Source organism: Sphaerodactylus townsendi, linkage group LG02, assembly GCF_021028975.2.
Source record: "Sphaerodactylus townsendi isolate TG3544 linkage group LG02, MPM_Stown_v2.3, whole genome shotgun sequence".
Taxonomy (NCBI): Eukaryota; Metazoa; Chordata; class Lepidosauria; order Squamata; family Sphaerodactylidae; genus Sphaerodactylus; species Sphaerodactylus townsendi.
The window spans coordinates 136,215,660-136,240,149 of NC_059426.1; the positions used below are offsets into that span (position 1 = coordinate 136,215,660).

The 24,490-nt window shown below is 40.6% G+C and overlaps 1 protein-coding gene across 4 annotated transcripts in view; it reads left to right on the forward strand.

Moving 5' to 3' along the window:
* Positions 1-21,496, forward strand: part of NUBPL (NUBP iron-sulfur cluster assembly factor, mitochondrial) — an 88,121-nt gene extending 66,625 nt beyond the window's left edge. For all 4 annotated transcript variants that reach the window (XM_048485062.1, XM_048485065.1, XM_048485066.1 and 1 more), the window contains 3 exons: positions 10,893-11,013; positions 16,769-16,851; positions 21,295-21,496. In XM_048485062.1, coding sequence (XP_048341019.1) covers positions 10,893-11,013; positions 16,769-16,851; positions 21,295-21,357 — 267 coding nt within the window. In that variant the 3' untranslated portion in view covers positions 21,358-21,496. The remainder of the gene's footprint in view (positions 1-10,892; positions 11,014-16,768; positions 16,852-21,294) is intronic.
* Positions 21,497-24,490: the final 2,994 nt, after the last annotated feature.

A 24,490-nucleotide genomic window follows, 5' to 3' on the forward strand; every position in this document is an offset into this window, starting at 1 on the left:
CCACCCCTTCTGGGATTTTTTTTTTCTGGGAATTGATAGCAGGCGCCATCTTGTGTTAATTAATTGATGCTGCATTTTAAATGGGGTTAGGTTTATTTTTATTATTAGAGCCATCTTAACTTATATTTATATTGTATTTAATTTGATTGTGCTCTTTTTACACTGTTCACCGCCCTGAGCCCTCCGGGGGAGGGCGGTTTATAAACCTAATTAATAATAATAATAATAATAATAATAATAATAATAATAATAATAATAATAATAATAATCTCTGTGTCTTAGCTTAGCTAGCTGAATGTAGTTTCATAATAAACAATTATCTTTAATCAGTGAGTCTGCTGCTTCTCTGCATAACTAGCACTATGCCAGCAGAAAGTAGTACTATTAATCTGAGAATGGAAAAACATTCGGTGTGATTTGTTGTTAGATTAGCTAACTAATATTCTTTCCTAGCTTACCTATAAGGGGCAATTACTCTTCATCATATGTATCATTGAACTTCATTAAGAATAATATCAATCATCCCTTTTTAGATAGTCATGTGGAAGAAATCTCACCTGAGGAATTCTGTTGTTTTTCCTTGTCTCCTGTTGTCAGCTGGAGTCCACCTTGACAATGTAATTAGCACTGTTGTTTAGGCTGAAGCTCCATCTTCTAATTAGCATTGTTGTTTAGGCTGAAGCTCCAGCCACCTTGAGTCCCTTGGGAGATTGGCGGGGTAGAAATGTAAAATATAAATAAATCTCCAAAATTCTTCTCAAAACTCCTTCTGCAAAGTACTACCAAGTATCTGTTGAGCATTTGATATTTATAGCAAATATTATGCATAAAATGATAGTTTGAGTTTTTAATTCGGCATTTTGAGTGTTGAAAATGTATGGCCTGATTGATCTTTTAAAAAACAAAAATAAAGAAATGAAAACTCCAGGTGGCCAACGCATAGCTTAAAGCCAGATGTTAAAGCACTCACATACACTTAAGCATTCACTGAAGCATAGTACATATTCATAACTCAACAGTTTGCTAGCAGTTGAAAGCCTGCCTGAACAAGTAATTTTGCAATTCTTTGAAACATTTTTGCTAAGGTTGTTTATTTATTTTAAAATGTTTCTATTCTGCCTCTGGTATGCTCAAGGAAACTTACCAATATATTTAACTGAATTAAAATCCGAGGTAGTTGCGAGGGAGCACTGGTTATACTCAGGAAGCATGGACTACAATTCTCATCAGCCCCTGCCAGCATGGCCAAATGGCCATGCTGGCAGGGGCTGATGGGAATTGTAGTCCATAACATCTGGAGTGCCAACGGTTCGCCACCACTGCTATAGTGTAACATTACAGTGGGCAGCGACCACTGTTTCAGAAATCAATCAAGTGTTATTTCTTGAGAACTGGGTTTGCTTTCCCACTCCTCCATATGAGCTGCAGAATCTAATCTGATTGACTGGGGCAGCCTGCTGTATGACCTTAGGTTAACTGCAGTTATCTCAGAACTTTCTCAGCCCCACCTGCCTCACCAGTGTCTGTTGTGGGGGAGGGAGGGGAAGGAGTTTATAAGCCACTTTGAAACTCCTTAAAGGTAGAGAAAAGCAGGGTATAAAGACCAAATCTTCTTTCTCTTATTTCTCCTTGTCTTCTTCTTTGTGCACCAGTTTTGAACAGGGGTCTTATGCAGCTATAACTTGCCTTTACTGGCCACTGTGAGTGTGTGTGTGAAGGAAGCAAGAGAGATTTTTATTTGTTGCAACCAGTTCTCTTAAATATTCAGAAACTCAAAAACTGCACTATTCCAAATATTAACTGCACTATTCCAAATAGGCTGCAAAAAGTCATTATTTCCTGTTCGTTAAACACTTAGTTATTCCTCAGCTCTTTATATAAAAACTTGAAAGGTACCTCATTTCTAGTAATGAAAGCACTATAAGGTTAGCATATAGAACATTATCTCAGGCGAAATAAGGTAGTCCTTTAAAAAATAATCACACTGAATGTGAACATTCAGGAAAAGTGTCAAAGAAGGGCAAGGCACATAGTTAATTGTTTACAGGATTATAGCAATCACTTAAGTATTCTTAAATGATGGGTTATTAAATATATAAAAAATACACAGGCTTCTCTGGACAGTTTGACAAGAACTTTCCATATTCAAAGGAGTGAAAAGATGGAAATATGCTGCCTAAGTAATGAACAGAGAACACAGAAAATATTGGTTCCTTGTATGGCCCTTTGACCAAAATAGGTGTTGGCTTAAATGAAGAAGGCAGTTTATTCTGCCACAAGTGTTTTAGCAGGTTTTGCTGTGACCCTGAGTATTTAATGCACAAACAAGTTTTAAATTGAAAAGCAGCTTGTGGTGTTATGCGTGGTGGCGAACCTATGGTACTCCAGATGTTAATGGACTACAATTCCCATTGGCCATGCTGGCAGGGGCTGATGGGAATTCTAGTCCATGAACATCTGGAGTGCCATTGGTTTGCCACCACTGTGCCAGGTGAATGACTGCAATAAAAACTATCAAAGCCTCTCTAGCTCTGTGCATGTTTCTCCCCAGACCAAGCATGTGGCTGTCTGTAAGCTTGGTCTCATCTTGTGTTCCCAAATAAGTTTTCATATCACCCCTTGTACATCTTCCAGATGCAGTTGTAAAATGGACTACCGTTTTGTACATGGGGACATCCTATTGCTTATAGTTTTTTCCCCATTGCTGTGGGTATTTGTTTGGAAAGTGATTTTCAGACTTTCTAAATTGCTTGCTTGTGAGTTAATTTCATCAATTCAAGGATAGATAAAATGCCTTACTGTACTGTGGTCTTAGAGCAGTGTGCTCCCAAGAAGCTAAGAGCTATTATTATTGCGGCTTAATATATATAGGATAAACCCTCCTGCTTGATAGTCCCATGCCTGTCAGTGCTACTGTGGAATAAGCCATGCGCTGAAGGCTGCTGTAAACTTAGGTGACTTTCCTGATTTGCTTATAATTTTCTAAAGGAAAAAAAGAAAAGAAAAACCTTGCTCCCTTTCAAAAGATTGTCCAGTGAACATTCAGTATACTCATTGTTCTCCCAGAACCACAAAACATTCTGGTTCATCATTAAAGAAGTGGAAAAGTCCACAAGGATAATGAAGAAGAATGGGAAAATCTAGTTGACTTGACCAACAAGATTATAGTATATTTTAGAGGATGAGTAGTGTTGGAAATCTGCATTATGAAGGGTGTGTCACTCACCCTTATCCCTCCCTCAGCTAGTCAGGAAGGTGTTAAAATATTTTACATCTCTGAAGCTAAAATTATTGTGCTTGGTTAATACTTTAAAAACAGTGCTCTGTTTTAATCAATCTCCTTCACGCTCAGCCATACTCCTAAAGGCTGCACTGCAAAAGAGACAGGTGCTTGCTTATAGTTTGGAACAGGTCATGGGAATGGATGCTGTGATGTCTTGCATTCCTCAAACTCTCCCATACAAAGGGGAAGAAGGGGTAAAGATATCACTATCTCTCCTGTATGTGGCCACATGAACATCTTCATACTTATTTTGCTCCAAATGTTAGCAGTCAGCGATACACTATATAGCTTGGGTGCTGAGATTCAGGACCACAGGAGCACAATTTACTTAATCAGTCTCAGAATTCAGTAGTCTCATTCTTAGGGTTGTCAACAGGCCTCGAGAAACTTGTCCTGTCCCTTTAACTGAGGCTTACTGTATGGAAATTGGCATCTGAAGCTTTTCATGGAGGTGACTAACATGCACCATAAATAAGTTTCTGTTAAAAGGACTGGTTATAATGTCTTTCTCTAGGCAGTTGGTAACCTCACCATGCCATTGTGCTCTTCAGAAATGTTTAAATGGTTTATTCTTCCCCTTTGTTCTGAGTTATATCACCTACTGCACAGACACTCTTACTGTGGATAAGCGCATCCGGATTTACTCCAACCATAAACCCTGGATGACAACGGAGGTTCAGCGACTTTTGCATGACAGGAATATTGCTTTCAGATCTGGTGATGAGGCAAAATACAGTGCGGCGAGAGCCAGTCTCAAGAGAGGTATTAGACAAGCCAAGATGAGTTATAAGAGGAAAATTGAGGATTATTTTAATAATAACAACATGAGGCAGGTGTGGCAGGGGATTCAACAAATCACCAATCATAAACCAACCAATGACATCTCTGTAGATGGGGATTCTTCTTCTCTGGCAGAGCAGCTAAATCACTTTTTTGCCCGCTTTGAAACAGGTTTATCAGAAGGAGATGACACACAGCCACTAGGTGATTGCAGCTCACACCTCACTGTGGAGGAACATGAGGTGAGGCAAGTTTTGGTGGGCTTTGAATCCAAGGAAGGCTGCTGGACCGGATGGTATTCCCGGGTCGGGTGTTAGCGAAGGAATGCGCGCCAACCAACTGGCTGGTGCGTTTTACTGGGATCTTTAATCTATCTCTATCCCAGTCCACTCATCCCATCTTGTTTGAAAGCTTCCACCTCATTGTTCCACTACCAAAGAGATTTCCTGCTGACAATCTTTCAGGATTATAGACCAGCGGTGGCACTCACCCCCATCATCATGAAGTGTTTTGAAAAACTGGTCCATAGGCATATTAGTTCTTGCCTTCCAGATACATTTGATAAACATCAGTTCTCGCGATATTATCGGACTAATAGATCTACGGAGGACGCCATTGCCATTAGCCTCCACACTGCTTTGACGCATCTGGAACATCAGGGGAATCTATGTGCTATCGCTTTTATGCGGACTTTAGTTCCTCGTGATTTAATACAATTCCGCCACAAAGACTGGTGGACTAAACTCTCGTGGATCTTTGACTCTCACATCTGAATCTGTTTGTGGATTAGGGATTTCGACGTTCTTGAGAGGGTTAGACTGGGAAATCGGGTTTCAGTTCTTACTCTAAATATGGGAACGCCACAGGGCTGTGTGTTGAGTCCTTTACTGTTCACCCTTTATACATATGACTGTACTCCTGTCTATCATAGTAACACCATTATCAAATTTTGCTGATGACACAATCTGTACTCATCTCTGGAGGGGATGAGTCTGCCTATCGGAATGAAGTGGACTCACTGCTCTCATGGTGCAGGAAAAATAACCTGGTTCTTAACATCAATAAAGACAAAGGAGCTCATAGTGGACTATAGATGGAATAGCTCAGGAAATTCCAGCCCCGACTATAAATGGAGATCAAGTGGAGAGGGTGGCTAGTTTTAAATTTCTGGGCGTTATGATTAAAGAGGACTTGACCTGGGGCGTACAGACTCAAGCGGTGGTTAAGAAAGCCCAGCAAAGACTGTACTTTCTGAGCATTCCCTTTAAGGAAGCAACAACTAGATGGAAAAAACTTCTGGTGTCCTTTTTACCGCTGTGCTATAGAGAGTGTCTTAACTTACTGCATCTGTGTATGGTTCTCCAGTTGCACAGTGATGAAGAGGAAGGCGCTTAAAGGGTGATCACTACTGCACAAAGGATTATCGGCCGTCTTCCCTCCTTGGAAGAAATCTATAATTCTCGAAGCCTGGGCCAGTTCAAAAAATATTCTGAGGGACCCGTCTCATCCAGCACACTCTCTTTTCAAACTGTTACCATCTGGCAGACGATACAGGGCTCTCAGAACTAGGACAAAGAGGCTTAGAGACAGCTTCTACTCTAGAGCTGTGGCTATGCTAAACTCCGCTGCTTCATATTGATGTATTTGGGGCTGTGTAGGGATGGGTGGAGGAAGGGGAAGTGAGGATGATGTATGAGTCTGAAATTGTGTGCATCGAGGAATGCTGCTGTAAATTTCGTTGTGCGTGCACAATGACAATAAAATGCTTATGCTTATGCTTATGCTTTGTAAACCTCACAACTAGTTGTGTGACTCCTTGCTATCCACATATAAAGTTATGAGCGTAGGCCCCAAATTCCTCCCTCCCTTTTATTTCTTGTTTACTAATTTTTACTTAAATGTTGGGAACTTCTTAGAGCAAGTATCATACAGCAAGAACACCTGGCTGACCATTGCATCCTAAATGAAAACTGGATTTGCCACTATTAATGAATGCATGTTTAGCCTGAAATGCTACAGGCAACAATACTTGCAGATGGATTTAATGGATTCCATGATTTGTATATACATGCACACCAAGGCTGAACATTCACTACTCAAAGCTCTGATATTCATAAATTATTAATTATTAATCGAACGGTTAAGAGGGTAGAGGAATACTACGAAAAGTAATTATATAGAAATTTTCAAGGTGGTGGGTATAATTGATGTTAAGAGCATTTGGGTTTTTTTTTTTTGGTAAGACCAGCTGAATTTTATAAAGGCAGGCTGTGACGTATTGATAACACTTATGAATGACATATGTTGTAGGATACTGAAGCACTACTTTGGAGTATTACAGCTCTCAAAAGGTGGGGAAAATTGCAAATTAGTGCCTGCCATTTCATTGCCTCCAAGTAAAGATATTTTACACTTGGGCTGCATGGTCACTTTATAAAGTGTCTCATGTCAACTATGATACATACTGTGACAGGGCCAGGCCAGAGAGGAAACCCACTTACTGGAGGCCAAGAGATGCCCTTCATGAGGAAAGCCCGGAGGTGTGGCTGGAAGCAAAAAAGTGCACCAGCAGCTCTGAGAAACCTGCTCAGAAAAGGCAAAACAAACTCCAGGTGGATATAGTGAAGGTGAACCCAGCAGCCATTAGCTGACAGTGGGTGGGGCAACTGGTCAGGCAAGCCAGCGTAAGGCCAGGCATAAAAGGGACATGAAGGCTTTGCTGAGAATGGCAGATGTAGAAGCAAGGGGAACTTCTGAGCCACATGGCAGGAGTAGTGCTGTCAGCTCCTTACTTGCACTGTATTCCTGAAGGACTGAATAAACAACTGGATTTATTGACTGGAGAGTTTTGCTTGTGCTTGGGGGAGTAGGCCCAATGCAGACTAGATTGGGTTGCCAACTCCAGATTAGGAAATAATTTGAGTTTTGGGGAGGAACCTGAGATGGCTGGTGTTTGGGAAGGAACTTCAGTGGGGCGTAATGCCTTAGAATCCACCTTCTAAAGCAGCCATTTTCTCCAGGTGGGCTGATCTCTGTTGCCTGGAGATAAATTGTAATCCCAGAGATCTCCAACTTCCACCTGGCGGTTGTCAACCATTACCCTGACCTTTACCCAATTGGTTACAGGCTGCAGTACTACAAGTCATCCAGGAGACATTCAGATTTAATCACTAATGGAAGTCAACAAGTGAATTTCACGTGGTAGATGTTCATATGGACATTTGAAACATTGCCACTCATACAGACAAAAGCACTTTATCCTCTTCTGTCTTTGTTTGTGCACTCTGATTCCATGTTGTAACAGTTCTTTCAAACTAGAGTTTGGCTTTAATTGCTTCTTTCCACATCAGTTTTATTTAAGGAACTTCATTTAAGAGAGCCATTTAAGACAGTAGTGGTTAAGAGCAGTGGACTCTAATTCAAAGAACTGGGTTTGATTCCCCACTTCTCCACATGAGCTGCAGACTCTTACCTGGTGAATTGAATTTGTTTCCCCACTACTACACATAAAGCCTGCTGGGTGACCTTAGGCTTGTCACAGTTCTTCAGAACTCTCTCAGCTCCACCTGCCTCACAAGGGGTCTGTTGTGGGGAGAGGAAGGGAAGGAGTTTGTAAGCTGCTTTGAGACTTCTTATGGTTGAGAAAGGTGAGGTATAAATCTAAACACTTCTTCTCCTCTTCTTATCTTACCTTCTTATTTTAAAAAAACCCTCAAGGCAATATGCAACAGTTTATTAACGAAACACTTTCTGCAAAGGATTCCAAAAATCTTCTTAACTTTACCAGCTTTTTGTAGCCATACACCCATCAAACTGGTTGTGCTCGCTAGACAGTGAGTATGGTGTACTGTGGTAGAACACTAGACTAGAACTGGTTTCCTAGGTTCAAATCCACATTCTTCCATGATGCTCCTGTGTAATGTTCAGCCAGTCATTTTTCTAAGCATAACCCTCCCCATAGGGTGTTGGGGGAGGGTGGTAAAATGGCAGGGAGAACTGTGTATGTCATCTTAAACAGGCAAGGAAAAACACCTCGTAGAACGTTTCAGCAGCTTTCCATGGTTGTCAATGCACGGCTTTCCAAATTCTCTTTCTTTCAGCACTGACACTGCTGAACAGGCAAAGCTGAATATGATTCTGGCTCCTTGTACGTACAAAGCATCCACTCTGCCAATGAACAACATCTCAAAATCATTGTAAATCCAAAACACTACTTCTAAATGTAGACCAGTATTGTTTGTATCATTCCATTTAATATTAACACACAGAGAGAGATGCACACATGCACATCAAGTGTTTCTGCATTAAGAATTTATTGTAATCTCTGTCTGCTTTACACCAATCAGAATTTTGAAACTGAAATTCCTGAACCTGAGATTTTGCCAAAAATGTATGCTGAGAAGTCAAACAATTACATCCTAAACAGGATCACACCCTTCTAAGCCTCATGATTTCAGTGGATTTGCAAGGGCATGTCTTGTTAGGATGATTATTTTGCAATGGAGCTGAATCCTTCATTATCCTGATAAATTTGCAAATGTGGCTTCTCCTATTCCCATTGATCTCAGTTTTGGAACAGAGCAGGGCATCATGAAAGAATTACAGTGTTGCTTGGACAGAGATAACATTCTGACAACATTGGAAGTAATATTAAAGAACAGTCTGCCAATGTACAATATAAAAATCTTAGGCACATCTGTAAGGTAGGCCTGATTACTTCTCCATATTGCAGCTGGAAGAACTGCATCAGTCTCCTTTAGCTACTATATTTTTATTGAGAGATGCCTGACATTTGCAAAAGGCAATGTTTCAAATGTCCATATGAACATCTACCACGTGAAATTCACTTGTTGACTTCCATTAGTGGTTAAATCTGAATGTACCTAAATTGTACAAGCAGCTCACTGGCAACCCAGTCCAACAATTACACAAATAGGACTGCCAGAGATAACTTTCTATGTCAGTATCAATTGCTGTAGCTGCATGAGAAAAGTTCCTTATTCTTGAATTTAGGAAGTATGCTTGCTCGCTCGCTCGCTCGCACGCACACATATACATATATACTTCCTACTGAATCAAAACAGTCAGTATTCTGTATAACTAAAAACTGCAGCAGTTCTTCAGGTCTTGGGCAGAGCGGTCTTTCACATAGTATACTACCTTATTTTATAACTGGAAATGCCAGGGATTGATCTTTGGATATTCTGCAGGCAAAGCAGGTGCTCTAGGACTGAACCATGGCCTTTTCCATAATCCCACAAACAAAACCCAGGATTTACACATAATCTTTTGTAAACAGAACATTTTTGTTACAAATAATAGTCTTGTTTTGTTACAAATAATAGGAAAGAGGAAAGTGTTATTTCTTTTGTGAAATCCTAGTATGCAGAATTATGTAATTAGTTTTTTTCTTTGTCTTTATGCATAACATTAATGCATCCTTTCTTAATAACCTAGCTAACTTTCCTGACCGGTTCTGTAAGTTAATTCGGCTCACTTATTTGAAAGGATATAGCTAGTATAAGTGCATTAGGTTTTCCTTTAATACTTTGTCACTACTGTGCCTTATGCAATTATTTCTGTTATTTGATCTTTAAATGTGTCGCCTTGTTTCAGAGAGAATAGTAAATCACAGTTCTTCTGAAGATCTTCTCTTGTAAACAGCCAGTGAACTCCATTTTTATTATTATTATTAACCATATAGTTCAAAGACTTCCTTTTATCTTTGACATAGCTTAGCCTCTAACAATGAATTCTGAGCAGTGAATGCAAGGATCACATGTCCATTTAGGAGGGTCAGCTCACATTTAACTGCAGAATGAGAAGAGGCTCTTAAACATGTCTGCTTGGTGAGAGTTTGAAGCATGAGCCAAGAGAGTTAAAAACTGGCTACAGCTTGAGGCACTGGTGGTTTCGGTTTCTTTGGGGGATGACTGCAGATTTGGTATTAGCACTTTCTGCCTAGTTTATTTCATTCGTTATTCATAGTCTGCCTTTCTCACTGAGATTCAAGGTGGATTACACAATTAAAAATGCTGTAATGCAAAGAGCAATATAATGTTTAAAATGCAATACTATGGGACTGCAAAATTTGAGGGTTGTGCACTGAAACAGTGAGTATACTGCATACTGAAAACTGTATAAGGCATATAACAAACACTGAAACAAAACTGGATTACAAAATTAGAGAAGTGGTGCAACTTGATCTGAAATTTCAAATGCCTTAGCAGACCAGGTGCTCGGGAGCAGCAGCGGAAGGTCATTGCTTTCACATCCTGCATGTGAACTCCCAAAGGCATCTGGTGGGCCACTGCGAGTAGCAGAGTGCTGGTCTAGATGGACTCTGGTCTGATCCAACAGGCTTTTTATTATGTTCTTAGGTTCTAACTGTATAATGTATACACTGAATCAAGCAATGAAATTAGACTAAAAATTTACAGACATTAACTATGAAAGGTTCTTCTGAACAATTTGAAAAAAACAATGAAGTGGTTGTTGTAGAAACAGTTTGCTTCCTGTTGATGTATTTTGCTTTGAAACAGGTTGTTTTTCATAATGAATCACTACAAATCTCTGTTCCTACCTAGAAACTTCTTTCTGGTTGGGAGAACAGTGGGAATGAAACAAACAAAATTTTACAATTTTATTTACAATTTTATTCCATAGATGACATAAGAAGAATTTCATTATAATTAAAGGAACTCTGCTTAACGTTTTCTTAGGAAAGGGGTGGAATTCATCGTCTATATCTGCCAAATCTGTTAATTTCCTTTGTTCTGTGCTACATTTTATAGAATTATTTTTCATGACTTTTTTTTTTATTCCGCAGGTTTTGGGTCTTGTCCAAAACATGAGTGTTTTCCAGTGCCCAAAATGTAATCATGAAACTCATATTTTTGGAACTGATGGTGTGAGAAGCCTAGCAGATGATCTTGGTCTGGATGTTTTAGGTAAGATCATCATGATTTAAAACAATTCTGTAATGAAGCAGAAGTTAGAAGAAGGCTGATTCTGCACAGCATCATAATACCGGTTACATTTGGTATTTTAAAATCCAGGTCTGGTTTTAACCCAGTTTCTCCCTTCACATGGGTGCCCATACGGGCTCACTTGCCTGGCTCCCAGAAGAGCTTCCCGGCCCCTCCCAAGGTCCCGTTGGGAACATGAGCCAAGAACTGCAGGACTGGGCTGGCTGGGCTGTGGCTCAGCTAGTGAGCGACGCCTAGCGAGAGCAAGCGGGAACAGGGCGAGCATGTGTGCTTTCCTGTATAGGCTCGCTTGCCTGGCTCCTGGAAGAGCTGTCAAAGGGCAAAAAACTTTTCAGACAGGGCTGGCTGCCACACCGGTCGGCGGCTCAGTAGAAATGAAACTGACATGATGTCAAGCGGGGTGGGGAGATCAGACGGCGGGACAGGAAAAATAAATCGATTTTGCTCCTGTGGTGTTCCTGTGGAAGCAAGTTCAACGCGGGATTCTGGAAAAAGTTTGTGATTTTAGTGGTTTTTTAAAAACCCGGGATGACAGAAATAATGTGGGACAAACCCACTTTAGGACCAGGAACTGTGTGAACACCTTGGCCAAACCAGGATATTTTCCTTGCTTAATCCGGGATATTTGGACCATGCGGAATCGATCGAATTCTGGGGTGCAATCCAGAGTTATTTGCTTATTGTGAATAAAAGTACGTGGTCTTGGATCCAATGATACACAAATAGAAAACATAAACAGACTTCGCATATCTCTGCCTGTACAAGAATTTGTGCCAGGAGAAATAAAACGGCCTTACCAGTCACAGGAGAAAAAACAAGGCCAGGACCAGTGGTGCAAAATAGGTAAAAATATATATTTTATTACTCAGATATAAAGTTCCCTATGGATTTTGCCAAAGAACCCTATTTGGGGGAATCAGTCAGTCTTGCAATGGTTTTTCAAAGAAGAGTATAGGTTCAGTAGCCATTGAATTTTTTTTATCTGAATTTTTATCTGAGTAATAAGTATTTTTACCTATTTTGCACCATTGTCTTTGGCCTTACTTTTTATCTCACATGAATTTGTGCAACACTTTGTGGTTTTCTTCCAATACACTGCATAGAAATGAGTTGGATGAGATCTTGTGCAAGCAGAAATGTTAGTGGTGGTGAAAAGCAGGATCAAGTTGCAGCTGATGTAGGGTGACTTCTTGAGGTTTTCATGCAAAAAATTGCAACTTGTGAGTGGAAGGTCTCACCCAAGATTTAAGATATTGGCAAGGGCTTGTCTGCTGGGTAAGGAGCAGCCTTTGGAACTTCTTCAGCCTGAGCAGGGTGGGGACGGGCAGACACTGACAAGCCAGGTTAGTTGTCTGGGGAAAGACGGCTCTTCTCTGAGGTGGCTGATATGCTCCACCCTTATTGATGTAAATAGGATGGAGAACATGTGGTGGAAATGAAGATACTCTGGTGGATGCTTGGCCTGACTCTTTTTGACCTGTTACAAACAAAGACATACGACAAAGACTTGGAATTACACCAATAACAAAGAAAATGAGGGAAGCACAACTCCAGTGGTACGGGCACATTTTGCGACTGGAGGAGACTTCTGTTACAGAAATGACCCTAAACTTTGACCCTGGAGGCCACAGCCCATGTGGAAGACCAAAGAAACGGTCTTCCGTTTAGCATTGCTAAAGACGTGTGCTGCCAATGTCTGAAAATGCCCTGAAAATGCCCAAAATGGAGCTATTTGGTGAAGAAAATGTCAGTACTACCCCCTCAAGGGGAATATAGCCCAAGAACAAGAACTATAAAATATAGCATACCTTAATTAAACTGATGTATAAAATGATAATACTTGTATAGCTTCCATGCAGTGCTATAGTGGCATCAGTTCATACAGGTTATTCATTAAGAACTGGGAAGTTGGCTTCACAGAAACCTTCATCAGAATATCAGAGGCTGATACAGACCTAGCAGACCAAGAAAATGCATAATTAAAAGTACACAGTTGAGTTAGCTTAGCTGACTGTTGGAAGCCATAATGACTATTAGAGCCAGAGACTTTGCCTCAGCTTTTTCATATTCTCGTCAGTAAGAAGCCTCTAGTGGCTAGGTTTCCTACAAGTAAGGGTAGATTTATTTCTCATCTGACAGGCACCTGTACTGATGGAAGCAAATAACTGCTCAGAAGAATAAGGAAGAAATATACGTACATTGGGTGTTCAGCAAGTTAAGAATGAGGAAAAATAAAGGGAACAAAAGTGTTTTGGGCATTTATTTTCAAGTGTGGAACATTTTCCCCACCTTCTGAATTTTATCCCATCCTTTCTCCATGAAGCTCAGGAAGGAGTACTTTGATCTCCTCTCCTTCATTTTATCCTCAAAACAACCCTGTTCGGTAGTCAGGCTGAGAGTCGGTGACTGGCCCAGGGTCACCAAGTAAAGGTCATGACAAGGAGTAATGTGAATGCAGGTCTCCCTGATCATAGTCCATCTCTCTAACCATTACGCTATATTGATTCTCAGTGTTAATATTTACCCACAGCTGGGCTTTTACACATAGTCAAGTTAATTCCTTTCCCTCTTTTTTTAAACTTCCACCTTGCATTTATTTAGGAAACTGACTCATAAAATTCAACAGGTGTAAAAAGGACATGCAGTTGCTATAGAATCCTAGATATCTTTTGATAGCTGGACAGAGCTGTAGTCTTCTTTCCAGCAATTGGCTACGTAGGAGACTTCCTCTAGCAATACCAAAGCTGTGGGTTAGGTTTTGCTTTTGCTGTGGTAGTACCAGCATCTTTTTGAACCACCATAGTAAATGTGGTAAAGGTAAACCTGCACAATGTGGCAAGTTACAAAAAGGGAGATGTTTCTACAAACATGGGGAATCCAGGTTTTTATAGAACTGAGGGTTCAACCCATGCCTCAAATAAAGAAACAGTGGTTGAATCCCCACAGTCAATTAATCGCGTCAAGGTTTCAGGAAGAACTCCCCACTACTTAACCACCGAACACGGATTCATCCTGGTTCTGGTGCTCCCCCTCCCCCTCATCACATGCAGGGAAGTGCACCTTTTTAAAAAACACACACCGAAGGCGGATCAGTGGGGAGGTTCACGGGTTGAATGTAGGTTTGTTTTCCTGCTGTTGGGAGTGACGTGGAGCCTTCCAGCCAATTAGAGCACACTTTTTTTGTGTGCCGGTGGCAGCTACGTTGAAATGTGGCTGCATGGAATGTGTTTTCTGTGCCAACTGTAAACTAAAATTAGATTTTCGTGCCAGCGCAGCTGCGTGTGTAAAGAGTGCCAAAGCTGCGCATAAAAGTAGCTTAACGCGAGAAACAGCTACCATTCTATCTACAAATGTGCGTGGTGACGTAGCTGCGCAAAAAAAAAGTTTAAAAAAATTCCCTCCCCAACACAGTGCAACAGCCAATCAGGACGAGGAAGAAAGAGCCGCTGAGCAGATCGTGGGGATTACTGCACTGTTCGAAACCATGATAGACATTGATGTCCTCATCACACACTCGCTGCAGTGGGGAGGATGAAACCGCGATGAAAAAATGCCGTTTCTTTTGAAAACTGGTTGTATCCGGCTTTAATTTCCCAGTGGATAAATGGCCAGTGTGTACAGCCACATACATGGCAACTCATAAGATCACTGTCAGTGCTATGGAGTTGTCCTATCAATCCCATTTTATAATGTAATGAATGGATTAGGAAGAGAAGGTTGAGATAGGACAGTCTGAATGAAGAATAAAAATGGGGCTGAGAGAGCTGGAGGGAAAAGAAAAAGCAATGGCAGAAGATTTGGGTTGGGGTGACCCTAGGAGCAGGTGAAAGAATGGAGTTTCCCATCCCCATTGGCACTTGTGAATTCCCCTCTAGTTTTTTCTAATGATGAGTATAGTTTGATTTAGCACAGCAAATTAAATATAGCCGTGGAAGATGTTTGCATAGATTGGAGAGAAGCTTCACTCTTAAAATCCCAGTTGAGGAGCTTCATAGATGTTTTTCATTTTAGTTTTACAGCCTGTTTGTATCATCTCTTTCCGAGCATGTAAACTTTGGCACTAAAAATGTCCATAGTTTTCAGATGTATACATCAGTGCAAAAATATTGTGAATCAGGGCATGTGTTACTCATGCAGCTACTGTATGTAATTAAAATTGTCTGTAGAACTAAATTATGGAGAGAATAAAAGTCCTTATTCCTTTAGCTCACTATATATACTTATGTGTATGTATCTGTATTTGATGTATGACTTCAATTAGTATATAATGTTGTAATGGCTGAAATCACAAAAAATTATTTTCTGTAGAGATTTTTTTTAAAGAATATTCAGCATGTTAATGTATAATTTTTGTTTATTTCTGTGGCAGTCCCCTGCTGACTATAAAAGCACAATATACAGTTATGAACCGTTGGAGAGAAAATTAATTGAATATGTAACTAGCATTTAATTATATTAGTAGACATCTAATAACAATAACACTTCCTTTCATTTTGGCAATTAAATATTTAAGCCCACATTTTGAATATTTACTTGAGTGATCCAGCCCTGGAAATCTGTAAGGAGTGAATGCAGTATTGATGGAAATGTGGTGGAACACATCTTTGAATACCATTGTTGCATTGGGGAAAAATACGGTTGGCTCTGGTTGAGACCACCAAGTAATACCAAGTTTGCTATGTGGAGGCAGGCAGTGGCAAACCACCTCTGAATATCTCTTGTCCTGAAAACCCTATGGGGTTCACATAAATTGGGTGCAACTTGGCAGCAAATACACACTCACACAAGTGTGCCTGTGAAATTTGCCAGAAAAATCCCTTGTCCCTCTCACTCCATTATCCTGTCATCGTAGCTCCAGACCTTCTTTTCTTTTCCTGACTCTGCTCATTCACCAGCTCACCTGGACCCTCTCCCAGTGGCACCAATGGCTGGCCCGGAAGAGTGAAACCAAAGGCATCTGGACATGGCTGGCATCTGGATGTTGCCCACCCTAGTGGAGGGAGGGGGAAGGGGAGGGAGGGGTGGCATGCAAGGGAAAGGCAGGAGGAAGGGGTGGCATGCAAGGGAGGGAAGGGAGGTGGAGGAGGCCCAGCATCTGGACATGGCCCACACACCCCAGAGGAGGGAAGGGAAGGGGTGGGATGCAAGAGAAGGGGACAGAGGCGGAGGGGGGCTGGTATCTGAACATGGCCCACCCACCCTAGCGGAGGTAGGGGGAGAGAGGGGTGGCATGCAAGGGAGGGAGGGGGAGGCGTGTGACCTCCTACCTACCCCCCCCCCAGCCCTGCTCTCTCCAACTCATCTGGAGCTGCTTATCTGGAGCTGAAGAGGGAGCACTGCGAAATTTGCAGATGAAAAAATTGTATCTCCCCACTCGGTTCACTTTCTAGCAGCAACTCCTAGACTTCAAATGCTAGCGGCACCCAGGCTCTGCTGCCACAGAGGTGATTTTTTAAAAATTGGGGGCATTTAAGCTCCCTGTTTTAATTTAAAATTGTTGCAGAACCAGGAGCCCCAGAGTCTGCAGAAAAACCTGTTGGGGGGAAGGTTTGCCCCCTATCTGCAGATTTAAGTATCTGTAGACAGGGGGCACAGTTGGGAATTGTATATAATTTCAGTATACTAACTTTTGCTCTAAAAGAATCTATAGCACTGGTTAAATTAAGGGCCTTCATGAAGTACTGAATCTTGAAGTAACTTCACATTCTTAATTCAGGAGACATTCCACTGCATCTGAACATAAGAGAAACCTCTGATTGTGGGAAGCCCCTTGTAGTGTCACAGCCTGAAAGCAACGTGGTGAGTTTAACGTGGTAATCTTGGATTTTTAAGCTGATAAGGTTTGCATATGTTATTTGACAATTTGAAATTCTTATTTTTGTGTCGATCAGAATTTCAAGAGTTCATTTTCTGTAATAATTACATTTTCTATAGTAATAACATACTTTACGTAATAATGGTTCAATGTCTATAGTACCTTTCCCTGTGCATTTGTTTGATCTCTGTAAACTGTAATTTGAATATGAAGCAATTTAATCAGTATACCTGTGTACAAAGCAAAGGAAAACCTGGATCAAGCTGCACAACCTTGAAGAAAGTTTCTGTATGTATTTAGTATGTATTTGCTATAGTTTTAATTGACGATACTGTTGTAAGTTGCCTTGATCCCATTAGGGTAAGGCTGGCATATAAATCAAATAATAAATAAATAAATAAAGCAAGCAAGCATAGTTCTATGATTAATGGTTAGATGAAAATAGGAGACAGCTGGCTAAACCAAAGAAATGGTATGGCTTGTATTAGTTCAAATCTTGTTTACACCAGGAAATGGAGGAATATCTCCTTGAGAGGAACTTTTTGTAACCAAACTAAGATTTCTTTACAGAGAGTGGCCTAGAAGACTTGCAAATAAATAAATAATGGCCAAAAAGGATTTCACTGAGGTGAAAAGTGGTATTCAGCTTACTTTTAATTTATCAGCCAAGATTACTTCCAAGATGAAGTCAAAATTGTCCACCATCATCCTAGTCTAATATCTAATAAGAAATATGTTTCCATTGCCAAAAATGTCAAAGAAAACCCTGACAAGAATTTTCAAAAGAACATTCCTCTAAAATATTATTCCACTAGGGCAAGACAAAAGTGTGCTGCAAATCATCACAGCAGTTCTGACTTACCACACAATTTTACTCCAGTTTCTTTTCTTTGTCCACAACCACAACATTTCACCACTAGGCATATGGCAGGCATGGGAGGAGCAGTGTTTTTCAGCTGTATTCGTAGTTTGTCAGATGCTGGCAGTAGTGTTCAACTGAAAAGAGTAAATCTGACTCTTGTTTGGCGCTCAAGGCTTCATACATAAGAGGGGGGAGCTAGTGCAGGAATGTCTCCAGTTCAAGGGTTATATTTGGCAGTTGCTGTGCTTTTCAACCACACCCTGGGATCATGTCCTGGGTAGTCATGGAAGGAAACCATCTGGAGTTTTTGGACAAGGCATAATGTAAAGTCTTTATCCTGAACTTGTGTTGGCTAACTTATAGCATCTGGTATGCTGAGTTGCTTTCCTTATGGAGGAGCTGTTTTGTATACATATGGGAATCATGCAAGTGGATAGGCCTTCCTTTCAGTTTTTACTGCTTCAGCTCCCACAGCTGGCAAACTGAAATTGCTTTTTGGTTTTAAAGTGCCTTGCCTCATTAACCATAGGAAATGCATAGTGAAAACTGCAAAGAAAACTCTGTCCGAATATGTAATTTCCCCGTGCACCCCAAGCTACTTTGGTTGAACTTTCCCATGAATGGAGACTATGTGATATAGAAAGCAACTGAGAAACAGAACCTGGGAACACTGTAAATCTTTAAATGTTTAAAGCATCTAGGGAAACTAAGGCACCAAAAGGCGCTTGGGTGGGCATATATTGAATGTATTTCTTCCCTTTTATTGTTCTGTTTTGTGTTTTTGAACACTGCAGAGCAGATCTTTGGTTTCCAAATGATTGGTCAGCAAGCTATTACTGTTAAAGTGTCAACTTTCCCCTTATGCTAGGGAAAATACATTTTTGCTTTCCAGAAAGATGATCTATAGCTGTTTCCTTCAGAAACTCCAACCTCCCCCCTCCAAATGGGGAAATCTCTAAATCTAACATATTAATATTAATACAGTTCTGGAAGATAAATGAAAACTGTAAATTTCCCCTTTCCATATCCACCAGATTTTTCTCTTCTTTAATTTTAATTCATCTTGTGTTTCTTAAAAATGATGGGACTAACAGTTGAATCCAGCTTTATTATCTGATAAATGGTCCATTAAAAGGAAAATCTACTAAGAAAAAAGAAAGGTCATATGTGTAGACTTTGTGTAAAAAGCAAAATATAGACTTGTTGCTGTTTGATGTACTCTTACCTATTGATAGGTACTAACTAGGGGGGGAAGCCCCTTCTGTATATCATAAGGATTTTCTTATTTTTTTAAAAAAGATCATCTATAGTTGTGGTTTCCAGCTAGCAGCTTTGAAATCAGTAACAACCTTTCCTTTACATAATCTTCTGCCCATGCCCTGTCACTACTATAAGTGGATTAGCTGAACTTTTCAACTCCATGACAGGCCTATTTTGGGGAGAACTAGTGGGAGTAGAAAGTCCACAAGCTGGCTGCCTGCCAACACCTGATGTGTTTCTCTGTTTCTTTCAGGCTTTATGAGAGCAATAGCTGTAAAATAGTGTTAATTAATGCATTTATTTTACAGCCTCCTCTGGAGACTTGCTTGAGGCAACTCATGAAGCAAAAAACTGTGCAACAATAAAATATTACAAGACAATAAAAATATCAATATTCAAAATAGCCTTTAAATAAGCAAGAGTCTGCCAGCGTAAAAGAATATTCAGCATCCTAGAATTAGTATTCATAAACATATTTCATATTTATGAACATCTTCTGACTGGAAGTATGCGTTAAAAAGATGGAGTCTTGGTGAAGAGAAATATTTTCATTTGGATTCCTTAAAAAAAGAATAAAATAAATGCCCCATAAGGTGTCACCACGGGAAAAGCCCTGCCTCTAGTTGCCTCCTGATTTATATCAGCAGGCAGGTGCACAGAAAGATTTTGGAAGAGTATCTTAACCAGTGGGCTTGACAGAATGGGATAAGATAGTCCTTTAGTACCAAGTCTAGAAACCGTTCAATAGCTTTCAGCAAACAGGTTACGTATCCCTGTATCCAGCCCTTGATGATAGCATGTTGGAGCAGTTGAAGTATTTCAGACAGCTTTCAAAAGAAGTTCCTTGTAAAACACAGCCTTGTGGTCAGAACATGGATCTCAGTAACGAGGCATGAATCACACATTTTGAGGGATAATGAAGGAGCAGAGACCTGAAGCTCTGTAGGCCAAGATGCAGCAGGATCTCCAAGCTACAAATCTGCTCCTTCAGAGGAGATGCAGTCTGTTCTAGGCAGAATGACTCCTTTGTCCTCACATGACTTTGTCATTATTGCACAGCACCTCAATTTACTGACCTTCAACCATCCTGTTCATATTTTTGTACATTTGCAATTATCACTGCCACTGAGTAGGCAAGATAATGTTCTCTCATGTTTGGTCACATTTGCTGAGAAGGCCACTAAGGTTCTGAAGAGCCATAGAAGATTAGATATTATTAAGCTAGTTGGTGTATGTTGGAAGCCATGGCTTCATGATCTTAGTGGATCCTACTAGTATTGAAGACTAGCCTTATAAGTAGTTTAACTCAGAAGCACCAACTCAACTCATCTCCCAGGTGTGGAGATGATATGGTTCAAATGAGACCCTTCCCTGGCCCTCTTATAGCTATTCCTTCAATATTTCTGATAACCATAGTGATGAAAGGAATGCTGAGTATCTGTTTCTGGAAGGATAGCTACAGCACATCAGCATTTTCCTGGAAAGACACCAGCACTGTGTCTTGGCTAGGACTGCCTGCATAGCTGAGTTTATGTGAACTGAAGCAATAAATTTTGTTCTAATATTTCAGTGTAATATTGCAGTATTTTTGATACGCATGTATAAAATAAATAAGGGTTATATTTGATGCTTCTGGATAGCTCATTTTCAAATATGTCTTAAACAAATTAATGAGTTTATGCTGCGGATGTGCAGCCAACTATTTGGGTTTGAAACAAAGCAGATTGCTTCAAGGAGTCCTTTTTGATTCCCTGGTCCACAGGTCCTCTGGCCTCAAAGGCTAACTTGCCTGCTTTGCAAACACCAACTAGCCTTGTCATAAGCTCCCTTTTTCCATGGCTGCCCCTTTTTACTCAGGCTTCAGTCTTCTTTATCCATCCTTCCTATCCATTATCAATCCGCTTCTTTTTAGTTACCTTTCACTGGCTCCCTATTTCTTTTCCCTGTAACTTATGTCCTCTTTTAGCTTAGTACTGTATCATCTGGTATTCCTACATATGGTTCCCCACCCTGTCAATACAGAGCTCCTTTAGTGCCTCTGCACAGTGCCTCTACCACACCACATTAATATTTCTCTTAACTAAAACTGTTGTATATTCAACAGTCCATTGCTTATGCATTTGTCTGTACCCTGAAAGTGTCTCAGTTTTATTGTATGATATAACAGCTCACCCTGTGGCAGGAGCAGAGAAAATTGTTTTTTGTTATTGTCAGCAGGTAGCCAATTATCTATGTGTAAAATGTAACTACATCATTTTGTATTTTATTTAATAAATGTATTGCAATTTTTAAAAAATGTTTGCAGGCCAAAGCCTATTTGAAACTTGCTGCTGAAATAGTAAGAAAATTGCCAGTTTCTCCAACTTGATGTCATCGTTTTGTGGAACTATGATTGGAGTCTTACCTGTGAAGCCTGACAAAGAATAATTGGAAGAAAACAGTGTTGTACAGTAAAAACAATCATATTTTGTATTTAAGAATAAACCACCTATTTTATATCATAAAAAGTATTGCAGTGAATTATTTTATCCACACCCATCTACATCTAGTATAGTAACAGAAATATTGCTTCAGTTCATATGCAGTGGACCTCCCATAACCTTTAACAGCAAGACAAGCTAGGGTATCTCACTGGTCATTGCTAGGAGAACTTCAGTACATTCTTCAGTAGCTATGAAATATTAAACTAAAATATTTAGAGCAGTGGTATTCACTCCATAGCTCACAAAAAGGTGCATTCACAGCTGCCATCATTTAGAAGACCCACATATACTTCCATCCCTGAGATGAGGAGACCCACACCTCAAGGAGGCTTGCAGCTTACCAGTTCCTTCAGTGGTGCCTGTTTCAAGAGGAGACTCACCTGTCAATCACAAGCCCCACAGGGAAAAGGCCTTACTTTCTTGAAACATTAGGCAGGTGTCCCATTGGGGAATAGTACTCAGAAGAACCACAAGTGGCATTTCAAAAACCCACATGTACTTCCTGAACCACTGATTTTCACTGCCTTAGAGAGATGAATCCCTTAGCACAGTGATGGCGAACCTTTTCAAGACCAAGTGCCCAAACTGCAACCCAAAACCCACTTATTTTTCGCAAAGTGCCAACATGGCAATTTAACCTGAATACTGAGGTTTTAGTATAGAAAAAACAGTTGGCTCCAAGGCGCACGTTACTCGGGAGTAAGCTTGGTGGTAGTCAGTGGCATTGCTTTGAAGCAATTGTGCAATGCTTCAAACTGGTGAATCACGACCCTAGGAGGGTTTACTCAGAAGCAAACCCCATTGCCAGCAACCAAGCTTACTCCCAGGTAAAGGATCACACTTTGGTTCTTCCCATGAAAATCAGTAGGGTTTAACAGTGCTTCCCCAAAACTAGGTCTTAGGTTTAATGCTAATAATCTCCCTGAAATAATTACACTATTATCACATGACGAACTCTGTGCACGCGTGCCCACAGAGAGGGCTCTGAGTTCCACCTCTGGCACCCGTGCCATAGGTTCGCCATCACTGCCTTAGCATCATTATGGAAGTAGATTGCCTTAAACGAAAATGACTACCAGGTGTTAGTTTGTAAATTTCATTTGTATTGAAAATGAACACTAGAAATATGTTCATTTTGTTCTGTTGTGATGAGCCATTATCAAATTGCCAGACACAATATGTTTCTCAGCCAACAAACCACATTCTTAAGAATTGGGTTTTTTGCTTGATGCATTTTCTTATCAGCTGATTCTCGATCATAAGATAATTCCTTATTGTAATTGTCTCAGCAAATTGCCCCATTTTCTTATATCCTGTTGAGCCCGAATAAACCCAAAACAAAGCAACAAGCTATTCATTAAAATTAGACAAATCTGAGATCAGGTTGCCAAGGGAGAAAATAAGTGATAAAAATTAATTACTGATGATTACATATATGAATATATTTCTCCTAGGATATAATAGCCCTGAATCTATAAACAAAAGATTTAATTGCCCATTTTTTCCACAATGCCCTGAGAGGCCTTTGTTGGCATTTCTGCTGCATCATTACTTCTGTACTGATAGGCCCATTACGCATGGAACACTTACATAAAGCCTGTTCTCTGTGCAGCGGGCTCATAGTGGGCTCTCCTCACATTTCTCTGTTTACACATGAGGAGGCAGCCCACAGCCTGCAGCACAGTTTGTGTGCTGAACTCTGCTGGGTCTCTACTTCTCCCAGTTCTCTTAACTCCACCCATCAACAGCCTTAAAGGCACAGAGCTGATATTCTCTCCCCCCACTCCCTTTCCCCCCCCCCCACCACATTCATACTGTCTGCTGCCATTGCAAGAGGAGAGAGAGACTTGTTTTAAAGCAGAATCTTGCCTGAAATCTCTCAAGGGCTAATGTTATTCATGTGGACTGAACAATGATACTGTTAGATGGCTTTGCGATTGGTTGAATGACTGAACCCAAAGAGTACTCATCAATGGCTCATCTTCATCCTGGAGAGAAGTGACTAGTGGGGTGCCACAGGGTTCTGTCCTGGGCCCAGTGCTATTCAATATTTTTATCAATGACTTGGATGATGAAATAGAGAGCATGCTAATCAGATTTGTAGATGACACCAAATTAGGAGGAGTAGCTAATACCCAGAGGACAAATTCAGGATTCAAAATGACTTGGAAAGGTTAGAGAGATGGGCTAACAAAATGAACTTCAACAGAGATAAATGTAAGATACTCCACTTAGGCAGAAAAAATGAAATGCACAGCTATAGCATGGGTGACAACAGTACATGTGAAAGGGATCTGGGAGTCTTAGTAGACCAAAGCTGAACATGAATCAGCAGTGTGATGCGGCAGCCAAGAAAGCCAATGCAGTTCTGGGATGCATCAACAGGAGTATAGTGTCTAGATCAAAGGACGTAATAATACCTCTCTGTTCTGCAGAGACCTCACATGGAATACTGTGTTCAGTTCTGGGCACCACAATTCAAGAAGGATATTGACAAGCTGGAACAGGTCCTGAGGAGGTTGACCAAAATGGTAAAAGGTCTGAAATCCATGCCCTATGAGCTGGGTATGTTTAGTTACGCAAAGAGAAGGTTAAGGGGTGATATGAAGCCATGTTTAAATATTTGAAGGAATGTCGTGTTGAAGAGGGAGCAAGCTCGATTTCTGCTGCTGTAGAGACTAGGACAAGGAATAATGGATTCAAGGTGCAGGAAAAGAGATTCCACCTAAATATTAGAAGGAACTTCCTGGCAGTTAGGGCTGTTTGACAGTGGGATACACTTCCTCGGAGTGTAGTGGAGTCTCCTCCTTTGCAGGTGTTTAAACAGAGGCTGGATGGCCATCTGTCAAGAGTGCTTTGATTGTCAGTTCCTGCATGGCAGTGGGTTGGATTTGATGGCCCTTGTGGTCTCTTCCAGCTCTATGATGCTAAATGCGGAAGGTGGTTCTCTCCTCACATACGAGAGATGGATGTATTGATCTCTTGATTAGTACACTAAGGAAAGCAGGAAGGGGGTGA